At 58.2% G+C, this 11090-nt stretch overlaps 2 protein-coding genes across 2 annotated transcripts in view; both read right to left on the bottom strand.

The window, feature by feature from the left end:
* Nucleotides 1-1461, bottom strand: part of VOLCADRAFT_104469 (uncharacterized protein) — a gene marked incomplete at its 5' end in the record, with an annotated part of 10784 nt that extends 9323 nt beyond the window's left edge. Inside the window, 4 exons of the mRNA XM_002949766.1 lie at nucleotides 215-350; nucleotides 649-820; nucleotides 985-1133; nucleotides 1448-1461. Coding sequence (XP_002949812.1) covers nucleotides 215-350; nucleotides 649-820; nucleotides 985-1133; nucleotides 1448-1461 — 471 coding nt within the window. The remainder of the gene's footprint in view (nucleotides 1-214; nucleotides 351-648; nucleotides 821-984; nucleotides 1134-1447) is intronic.
* Nucleotides 1462-1725: 264 nt separating this feature from the next.
* Nucleotides 1726-7796, bottom strand: VOLCADRAFT_90210 (uncharacterized protein; the record flags this gene model as incomplete). Its single annotated transcript, XM_002949765.1, has 8 exons — nucleotides 1726-1773; nucleotides 3253-3493; nucleotides 3934-4102; nucleotides 4619-5069; nucleotides 5505-5573; nucleotides 6487-7144; nucleotides 7278-7498; nucleotides 7773-7796. 8 exons carry the CDS (start codon nucleotides 7794-7796, stop codon nucleotides 1726-1728), a joined length of 1881 nt encoding a protein of 626 aa, XP_002949811.1.
* Nucleotides 7797-11090: the final 3294 nt, after the last annotated feature.

The raw sequence follows: 11090 nt of genomic DNA, 5'->3' as shown, positions 1-11090 counted from the left end.
GGGAGTCTGGAGGGGTGAAGGGAGGTGAGGGAGGGTGAGGGAGGGTGAGGGAGGGGGAAAAAGAGCAGGAAATTCTATGATGCAGACGATCAACTATCTTACCACCCTCACGCCAAAGCCTAAAACTCCACCCCCCCAGCCCCAACCCCCAAACCCGCCAACCTGAGCCAGGTGGTCACGGCCGCCAGGGCCTCCGCCACCTCCCCACTCCCACCGGCCATCTCAACCAGATCAGCACCCACGTTGTACCTGTACGGACAGCAGTTATGGCGGTTGCTGTTGTGGTGGTTGCGGGGTTGGGAAATACATTAGGTGGGAAGCGGACATGCCGCATTGTGCTGTGTACGTAGCTGAGGGGGAGTGGGGAGCGGGGGGAGGGGTAAGGGGTGGACTGGGGCCGGTGGTGGTGCAGCGGTGGTGTGCAGGACAAGACGAAGGAAATGAAACACAGCGTCCGCTCACAGCGCGCCCCCATGAACCTTATCCCCTTGTCATTCCCCTTGGTGAATTCCTTACCCAAGGGGAAGGGGAGGGGGAAGGCCCCATGGTGCCCCTTGGCCCCCCAGGCCGACCGTGTCCCTGAACTGTCCACACACACACACACACCCCAAGACACACAACCCTCGCCCCCTTCCCCCCAGTCTTTACCGGTGCATCAGGGACCTCTCCGCGGAGGGCTCCTTCTGGGCGATGTGATCCAACATCCACACACACACGCGCGCACCCGGACCCGCAGAGGACCGCCGCCTGGATCCGGATTCGGATTCGGATTCGGCTTCAGGCGCTGGCGGGGGTGGCGGTGGCGGCAGCGGGTGGCGGTCTGCGGGCCGTAGCAGTACATCGGAGAGGCGGGGGGGGGCTCGGAAGTGCGCAGCAAACCCCAGCAAGTCCACCGCCTCCGACCCCCACTCAGACGGGGGGCCGGAGGACTGCGCCTCTAAGACACCACCGCCAGCACCACCACCACCAGCCGGGGTCACTGACCCAGCTGGCTGATGAGGAGTGAGAGTAGGGGTTGTAGTGGCGGCGGCAGAGCTGACGTCACCATGACCGTTATTGCCGTTGCCATGGTGCTGGTGGCTGTGAGAGGATGGCTCCGGAACCGTGGTGGTAATTCCCTGTTGTACCGCCACCTGGGCAGTACGGCGCGCGGGGGGGGAGGGGACGGAGGGGAGGGGATGGGTCGTGGGCTTCGTCCCTGTTTGAGTTGTCAGTTGGATATACCTGAGATTGTACGGGCTGATCAGGCGGCACATGGGGCAGCAGCGGCAGCACGTAAGGGTGTGTGCGGGTTTAGGGGCACCCGCCGTACGCAGGTAAATGGTCCACATCCTCCTCCTCCATGACATCCACCCGCACGTACACCCGCCCAAAATACATACATAGATACATACATACAACACAAGAGGAACCCCTCCCGAGAACCACAACTACTTACTTCCCTTACTTCACTAAACACATACTTCCCTCCCTCCCTCCCCTCCTGCTCCATCCTTCCTTCCCCCCTCCTTTCCCCCCAACTCCTTGTCCCTCTTTTCCTTTTTATATTTGTTAGGTTCTCCTCAACCCTTTCATCTTCTACGCTTTATTTATTAGTCTTTCATACTGCGGCATTCCGCGTGCGTTTTTCGTTTATCTGCGCGCCTTATCAACTTCCTTCTTTTCTGTTTCGCATGTGCCTTTGCCCGCCGCCCCTGCCGCTTATGCCGCCTGGCCAGGTGAGTCCTACTGGATGCGAGCTCTGTCCCTGTTGCGCGTTGCGTCGTTCGGCTCCTCGGGTTGGGGTGGGTGGGTCGGTCGGGTCAGGGGCGTGTCAGATGGGGGGTTGGGAGGAGCACTTGCGTGGCAGCTAACAGCGTATTGGCGCTGCAAATCAGCAAATTTAGTTATTAGTTACTACTACTTCCAATTACAGGTCGGCACACAGCTTCCGATACAACTTAAAGGCAGCTTTGCCCTCCGCTGCCTTTACCTTTACTTTTCACCTCTACGGCTTCGTCTGCATTTCTGCTTCCTTTATCACTCTTTTATTTTTATCTCCACGGCTAGGCAGTCAATTCGTTGTCCTTCCTTTGGACTCGGCAGATGCTTTATAGTTCCGGAATTTAACTGCCTACATTGCCGCGATGACTACAAACCAAGCCACTAGGGGTCACAATCTTCCTTGCTCGTTCTCCTCTCTCAGTATTGGTCTTACCTTGGCATATCCGTCAATGGTTCCTTCATCTCGTCAATCGTCCGTGCTTCGTCGTACCCCCAACTCCTCGTACACCCCACACCCCTTCCCCCCTACCTACCACACATCCCCACCTCCCACACCCACACCCGCACCCCTCCTACAGCCCCCCCCCTCCCACACCCCTCCGTCCCCTGTTCCCCCCCACTGCTGCCACGCCATGGTTGCTTAACGACTAGGGTTGCAGCATGTCGAGCAACCACGGCGTGTCGAGCAGCTGCTCCCGAAGAATCTTTCAACGAGCTGCAGCAACCGGCTGCGTTAACTCAGCAAGCGGCCCAACTGGTGTCACACGTTTGTCCCCGTCTTCGCTCCTCTGCCAACCCTGGTGGACCGGAGCTTGCCCTGGTCAAATGCGCCGCGCAGGGAAGCTGATCTTCGTCAAGGCCAACTGCCAGGCCGAGACCAAGGGAGCCGATGAGGAGGTTGTGCTGACTGTCTAAGGGCGGCGTCAGAATGTACAGTCATACTCCTTAGGCCGTACAACCATCTTTGTGCGGTCATGGGTGGAGGTATGACACAGCCCTCCATTCCCCTAAACTTGGCGTTGAAATCGGAAGCTATCGCGCCAAAACAACCTTTGTCACCATGCGTAGTTTCGGCTAGGGTGGTACGGACATGGCCGTTGGGTCGTACAGAGATAGTTGCGCTGTCACGTGCGCCGTATGACAGGCTCCAGAATCCTAGAATCCCTCCAAAATTGGGGTTCATGTTTGAAGTTGGCGCTGAATCTTTGCCGGAAGGCGGAAGGTATGTAAGAATTATTGGCCAAGGTTTGTACCCGTTACATATATATATATATATATAACGGGTTACATATATATATATATATACATATATATATACATATATATATGTAAATATGCGTACAATCTGCGGTGTTTACGCCATAAATGGCATGCCTACTCACACCCCTTTCCCTCCACATCCCTCCACTCCAACGCACCGCACCCCTCCCTCCCCCCCACATACTCCAGACACACACACACACACACACACACACACACACGCAGTACCTGCGGTAGGCTGTCCGAGTGGCTCATTCGGAATACGTCCGGAAGCAGCGGCACTCCATTCGCCGCTACCGGAATGGACGAGCAGGGAATCCAGAAATCTGCCTCCACTCCACCACCGCCACCTGCAGGGCTATTGCCGCCATGGCCGCTGCCAGTACGGCCTGCACCGGCAGCTGGCAGCACCCGGGCCTTAATCCACTGGTTTCGAGCAGTCTTGAGCACGAAGCAAAGGCCGCCGTCACTGTCGCCACGACCGTGTGGGAGGGGGGTTGGGGACGGTGTGTGTGCTTAAGTGAGGGGGCCCTCTCCTGGAAGAGGACAAGAGGAGGAGAAAGAAGAGGAGGAGGGGGGGAAGGAGGAGGGGAAGGAGGAGGGGAACGAGGAGGAGGAAGAGGAGAACAGTCTAAACACACATACATACATACATACATACATACATACATACATACATACAAACAAGACACACACACCGGCGCATGTGACACCTCCAACCCTTACACATCGCGGCTCATGTCACTCAACTACACAAGTCAGCCACTGTCCCCCCAACTCGCTATTCCGGACCGCCCTCTTTCCACACCCCGCAAGCCCCCCCCAAGTCCCGATAACCCCCTATCCACATCATCACCTCCACCGCCGCCCCGTCCCCAGCAAAGGGACCCACTCCCCACTCCCACTCACCGTATGGGTCCCTCCCAGGGCAGCTGTAGCACCAAACTGTACACCGCAACCCACTGCCCCGGGCTACTGCTAGTGCCACCACAGCCTCCTGATGCCGGATCCAAATCCGAATCTAGATCAAGCGGTATGGCCTGCCGTACAGCCAGCGGCGTCTGCCAGGCTCCCTTGCCTGTGGTAGGATTTGCGGTGAGACCCCCCACGTGACATGACGGGGAGGCGACACAGGGCCGTGTTTTGGTGGACTCAGCCGAAGGCAGCGAAATGGCGGAATGGTGGTTATGAATGTATGTCAGCAAGTATGTATGTGCATGTGCGTGCAAATGGGGGTTGGATGGGCTTAGGGTTTCGGTAAGGGAAGCTGGCAACGAGGGGTAAGGAGGCTTAGGAGTAGAAACGGTAGAAAGGGACAAGACGAATACATAATGGGGGCTTTCAAATAACTAAAAAATCCCGGACATACGACAACGACGACGACCAAGATGATGACGACCACACGCACCAACGAGCAGCTAGCTGCACCCGCTTCCTCCCCTCACCCCTTTTCCCTCCCCTCACCTTTCCCCTCCCCTCGCCTTCCCTTTCCCCTCCCTCCCCCGGGTCCCATGGTCCCGGGAAATAGCGGTGCATGCACCGCAGATATGTGTGTGGGTAAAAAAGCGGAACGACCCTGAACACAATGTCGTACCGGCGTCGTACGACACCGCCGGCAGCGTATGCCATCCTGGCGCCGCAGCGTGCCACCGCTGCCCAGGTCCGTAGCTGCAGCCCCAATGGAGGCTGAGACCCGGTAGGGGGTCCAGGGAGGGCGCGGAGCTGCCTGGAGCCACATGCGCCGCCGCCGCCGGCCGCTGCAGCCGCCGCTGCGGTGACAAATCTAAGGTCGGTCCTGACTCGGTGGTGGCGGCGGCGGCGGCGGCGCTGTCGTCAGCAGGGGTAGGTGCGAACTGCCGGCTGACGCTTTCTCGAGACGGTGAGGGGGGTTGCAGCGGCGGCGGCGCAGCGACGGCTGCGGGGCCCGCGGCGGTGAGGACACCGACACTTACGGCGATGGCTGCGTGGCGGCGGCCGTCGGGCCCCGCGAATGCCACCGCGGCGCTGGAGAGGAGTCCAGGAGCAGAGGCCAGCTGCTGGTGCTCCTGTTTGGACAATTTGGTGGTGGGAGGGGGGGAATCATCATACGACGAATACGATAATGATACTCATAATGATGATGGTAATGATGATGTCTGTGTGTGTGTGTGTGCGCGCGCGCGTTGCAAACCGTCTCCTTCACCCCCCTGGTCCTCTGTCACTCGGTTGTGGCCGCGGACGTCAGCTGTTCTGCATGGCGACGGCTACTGCCGCTACTGCTGGCGACCTACTCGGCAGGCAGGAGGGCAGGCAGGAGGGCTGTAGGGGGGCCGCCTCCGCCTCCGCGACAGCGGGAGTTCAGTTCCGCCGACAACATCACCGCCACCACTCAACACCGCTCAGCACTAAATGAAGTGATGGTTCACGTAGAAGTAGGGGAGGGAGGAGGGCGCAGGAGCATCCCCCCAACTGGACCCCAGCGACACGCCTGGCTCCCTTACCACGTGTACGACGATGTGATCGCCGTACCCCAGCTTGCACCAAGATCGTACGGCACGGATGCAGTCGGCCTGTGGGGGGGGAGAAGGCGCCCCAGTGGACAAGCGCGGTGCGGCCCCGGAGGGGAGTTGGACTGGGCAGTGGGGGTGGGATGGGACATAGGCGCGGCGGGGTAGGAGGGAGGGGGCTGTGGGGGGCCCCCGGTCGGATGGGGTTTCTCGCACCCAGCACATCGTTATTCGTTATGTATGTATGATGTGTGAAACAGGGGGGTATATCTTTACCCGTGGCAGCTAACCTGCGAAACCCTGCCTTCCCCGGTATTTCGGGGCACCCTCATCTAGTCACCCTAGTCAACTTCTCAGCGGATCGCTCAGGTTCCGCACCCACCACCAGCATCCAACGGAATCTGCCGGGTCGACAGCGGCCCAACTCCATTCCTGGTCGGCTCGCAGGTTAACTTTATCCCAGGTCACCACCGTCCATCAACTAGGGTATGTATGTATGTATATATATGTATGCTCGCTGTGAGAACATAGCAAGGTACGAACAAAGAAGTGCCTCGGAAGCACCGCTGGTAGCACTTGTCGTTGCCGTATGGTCACCGCCGCCGCCTTCCTCAAATGTATGGCTGCCCATCCCCTGCCTGCCTGCCTGCCTGTCTGTCTGTCTGTGTCCTCTTCACTGGCCCTCCCCGCTTCACTTCACCCCCTTCCAGCCGCGCTCCCCCCCTTACGTTCACCCCCAGCCCACCCCGGGGTCCAGCACCCCATCCATCTGCGTCATTGCACCGTCGCAAGTCGCCGCCACCCGGGGCCCTAACCCGGGGCCGAAGGGGGAGGCGGGCGGAAAATACACACGACCCTACCAGGAAGGGCGAGAAAATTTGTCCCCCTGCTCTGCGCCCATGGTCGATCCACTCTAGCCCCATGCTTGCCCTCACCTCGGCGGCGCATCCTCCTTCCCCCGGCGGCTCCCCCCTACCTGCATCCGCTCCGCAATCCCCGGCCCTAGCGCGCACGTCGCTGCCGCGCGCTCCGAAACCATACTCATGCGAACCTCCGCCGTCGGGAACTCCAGGAAGGGCGTTCCCCCATCCGTACCGCCGCCGCCGCTGCCAACACCACCCGTGTCGCCACCGAAGCTGACGCCGTCGGACCCACCGCTGCCATCCAGTGCCGCCGCCGCGGCGGCGGTCGCCGCCGTCGCCCCTACCGCCCGCCGTACCTCCCAGCCGCTACCGTACACGGCATTGGAGTTCTGTTCGTGGCAGGTGCTTCCACCGGGACTGCCTGCCCGCCATGCTGCCGCGATGACCCGCATGCGCCTCTGGCACTGTGTACGACCACCCCCGCTACCACTACGGCATAACCGCAATGACGGCATCTTCGCTAGTGGCTTCGGTGCTACTGCTAGTGCTCCTATTGGTGACGCCGCACAGGCGACGGTGGCCGCCGACGCCGCACCACCTCCTGTCGTACCACTGCATGCCGCCGCGGAGGTTGCAGCAGAAGCGGCCGATAGCGCTCCTGGCGGTGGTAGGGCAAGCACGCTGGGTGATGGCAGACATGATGAAAACGTTGGTGATGGCGTTGGCGGTTGTGGTGGCGGCGGGATGGAATGGCGGTGGGACGTGGACGTCCTGAAGGAGGAGGCGGTGGCGGGCGGAGTGGCAGCGGCGGCGGGGGTTGGCGGCGGTCGCGCTGAGCTACGTCCAAAGCCTAACGGGCCCATTACTCCGGCGGCGGCGGTGGCGGCCGCGGCGAGGTCGCCACCCGACGATGTAGGTGCCGCCAACCTGCTTCCGCGGACAGGTAGGTGGGACATTCGCTGCTACTGCTGCTGCTGCGGTTGCTTGTGGTGGTGGATCGTCCTTGCTGTTCTTCTTAACGGCCTTCGCGCTGTTCCTGACCTCGTTACCGCTAATGCTGCTGCCGTTCACTCTTGCAGGTAAGCCTGCGCGCTGGCCCCCGGGTGACAGCTGAACTTGAATGGCCTGTGCACGCGGACGGGGAGGAGGACGAGCGAGCGATCAAGGAGGGCGCTGTTGGGGAGTATCCGCTGTTGATGTCCCTTTGGCTTCCTTGTGCTTCTTTCAAATAGTAGGGACCCTTCGCAGGAGGCTACATGCAGCGGGGCGCGGAAAGGCCAAGGCAAGGCAGAGAGATTTATGGTTGCGTGTGGCAAAGGCCGTGCAGCGCCGCGTGATTCTCAGTAACAATTGTACCCCATCGATTTCAAGCCCACGATACAGGGCGGCTGTGGCTTACGGGCACGATAGTGCCAGGACACATCACGAGCGTGAGCCCGCGCCCCTCCGGGCCTGTACCTGCGGGGCGCTCTTTGCCGTTGCTGACTACATGAAAATTTAGCACGGAACGACGCTCTTCCTTCCAGAGGCGTGCCCTAGGTGGCAAGGACGAGCTTGCCGTTGAAGTTGGAGCTGGCTACAGCAGGTTGGTGCTAACGAACCAGGATTCTTGGGGCTGCTGTCTCACTCGGGTCTTTCACGCGATGTGAAGGAATGCGGTGTTAAAGACGTTTTTATAGTGCGTGCAGTTTTTGGGCTGTGTGAATCAGGACGGCTGCTGCAAGGAGCATTTGAACGAAGGCATTGACAAAGAGACGACGCGCCAGGTAAACCAACGGTTACCAGTGAGGAAAAGAATCCAGGGGTTCCGATATTCCCCTTCCCTTTTTCACCTTTTGTAGGATGGACTGCCGACGGAAGGATATGGTCGAACCTTGACGGCTGTCTGTGCGTCCTGGGGCTGTCCGCTTGAAATTCCTATCCATAAAGTCCTAAGTTTGGACACATTTAGCACAGGAATTTCGTTTGTGGAGGAGTGTATGGAACCGGTCGTAAGATTCAACAGCGGCGTTCAACGTAATCCGACACGTTAGAAAGTGTTTGACTTTGTTCTGTGCATGTCGTTGTAAGACTTGACGTGCAAAGGTGTGACCTGTCATTCACGGATTGGACCGCCGGACAAGCCAGCCCGCAACACCCACGGTCCTTTGTGGTTGCTTTGGATAAGCCCCAGCATACTTTCTTGCAACATAGGATAAATCGTCCTGTATATTTCTCGCATTCCAAGTTGCACGTTGCGTCACCACCTGGCCAGTTGGCCTATTGGAACTGTACTTGTCCTAGGTTTCGACACGGGGCCTTTCAACAATTCATTTGAAAATTTTGCATACTGTACGATTATCACAGCGAGGCCAGGGCATGAATTGTTCCCTCTTTGCCCTGCCCACCGGCCCGCCACCTTGCATTTTTCCGCTCAATATCACAATCACGCACATGAACCGCTGCAGCTCCGCATCGTTACCAAAATTCAGGTTAACTCAGAAACCCTTTGCAAAGTTATAGCGCAGCAGTCTCAACAGCCTGCTGTTGGGATGGCTCCGAAACAGGCCCAGCTCCCTGAGCAGGTTCCGGTAGCTGCGCCCGTTGCCCTTCTGCTGGACGCCCTCTGCCCAGCGACATCCAGCAGGAAGGCAGGTGGGCGGGAATGGGCCGGCCGCTGAGCCGGCAGCAGTGCCCACCATTGCCAGGTATCAATACCGCTACCCTCCAAAGCCGATATACTTCCATTCGCATCTGACGAGCGTTCAAAGGTACGGTAATACAGCAACACAGAGTAGTACATCAGCACATGTACACGGTGTGGGAGCTGGTGAATGTTAGGGGGCGGGTGAATCTTTCCCAAGCTCACAAACACAGAGATACAATTGTTGAGGAGACGTTTTTGAGAGAGTGTGTATGTGTGTGTGTGCGTGCGTGTGTGTGTGTGCGTGTGTGTGTGTGTGCGTGTGTGTGGATTAGTTTTTGAGAGAGCGAGAGAGAGTGTGTGTGTGTGTGGACATACCGCCAGTGGTGCATGTGCTTGCATGTGCGTTTACGTATGTATGTATGCAAGGAATGATGGCAGGTGACCAGTACCGAACCAGCAACAGCCATGTATGTATATCGGAGTGAGGCCCCATCCATAACCATCGCCTCCTCATCAGCTGTGCGCCATAATAATATAAATAATAAGGAGAATCATCATCATCACCAGCACCACCACCACCAGCACGACAACCATCACCACCACCACGACAACCATGACCATCTGACGATGGTGAGTCAAATGAGAGTCATGCGGATGGTGCGGATTGCAGCAAGTCGGGGCCTCTCCTCTCCTCTCATCAGCAGCATCGAGCAAAAGCCTACAACGGCGGTATGCAAATCAACAAATTTGCGGCGCTTCCTTTCCCCCACTTTGGGGTAGAGGCGCTCAACACGCCAAAGGACATCCACTACACGCCCAAGACCGCCTGTACTTGGTACTCTTGAGCCTTCTGGCCAGCACCTACGAAAACAGGCATGCATGCAGCCCCAGTACTAGCACATGCAGCGAGCGGTGATGACCTCTCCCTGCCCGACACATGCATATGCACACACACATAGGGGGACGATGTTCGGTGCAGTGGGGAACAGAATGCAACGAACAGAATGTGCACCCGCACATATTGAGAATAATATCCTTGCCCCGACAACCGGTCGGCCACGCCTAAATGCCCCCGTGTGCCCAGCAAAACACGCCCGTGAAGGTGATGTGATTGTGGGATGGGGCCGCGCAGACTCGCAGCTCCCATGTCGTCTAGCAACGGGGCGTATGAGAACCGATGTGTGTGCTGCGTGTCATCGCGGTGGTCGCGTGGCCTAATGGATAAGGCATCGCCCTCCGGTTTTACGCCAGGGATTCAGGCGGGGATTGTGGGTTCGAGTCCCATCGTGATCGACTGCAGGAACACTTTTGATGAAATCGTGGGCACACGCCAACAAGCGCAGACAGGGAGGAGAGAAGGCGAGGAAGATATGACGATGGGCTTTGGATGGGAAAGGAGAGGATAGGAAAGGGAGCTGTAAGCAAATGTGTAACGGTCGTCCGGGGTTTGCTCACGCAAGCAGGTTCATGAGGTGGCTTTCCTATCAGAGATAGATACACATGCCCAACTCACATGCACAGATGCAGAACATAAATGTGTGGTGTAGGGGGGTACAGCTTTGCCCACGGACAATAGCCGGGCAGTCCTACCTTTCCACATGTTTGGGGGAGAACTCATCCATCGCATGCATGCCGGCTCATGCAACGTCAGCGGCTTTTTGGTGTTGAGCACGCACCACCAAATTCCAGCGGAATCTGCGGGATCAACGGCAGCAGCGTCAACTCCACTCCCAATCGGTTCCGCAGGTCGCTATAACCAGGTCCATCGCTGTCCAACACCGGCATGGGGGTGCATCCTGCCTCTTACGGTCGAAAGAACTGGAATTCAACAGCCGCGTGTGAGGAACACAACACGCAGCGCACAAATGCAGCAGCTTTGCATGGCATGTACATTCGCATCTGAAGAGTGGTCCAAGGTCCGGCAATACAGCAGTACAGAGTAGTACATCAGCACATGTACACGGTGTGGGAGCTGGTGAATGTTAGGGGGCGGGTGAATCTTTCCCAACCTCACAAACACAGAGATACAATTGTTGGGGGGACGTTTTTGAGAGAGTGTGTGTATGTATGTGTGTGTGTGTGTATGGATTA

Source organism: Volvox carteri (assembly GCF_000143455.1).
Source record: "Volvox carteri f. nagariensis unplaced genomic scaffold VOLCAscaffold_16, whole genome shotgun sequence".
NCBI classification, from domain to species: Eukaryota; Viridiplantae; Chlorophyta; class Chlorophyceae; order Chlamydomonadales; family Volvocaceae; genus Volvox; species Volvox carteri.
Note: the sequence above shows the minus strand (reverse complement) of the source record. Positions and strands in the feature narration are given on the sequence as shown.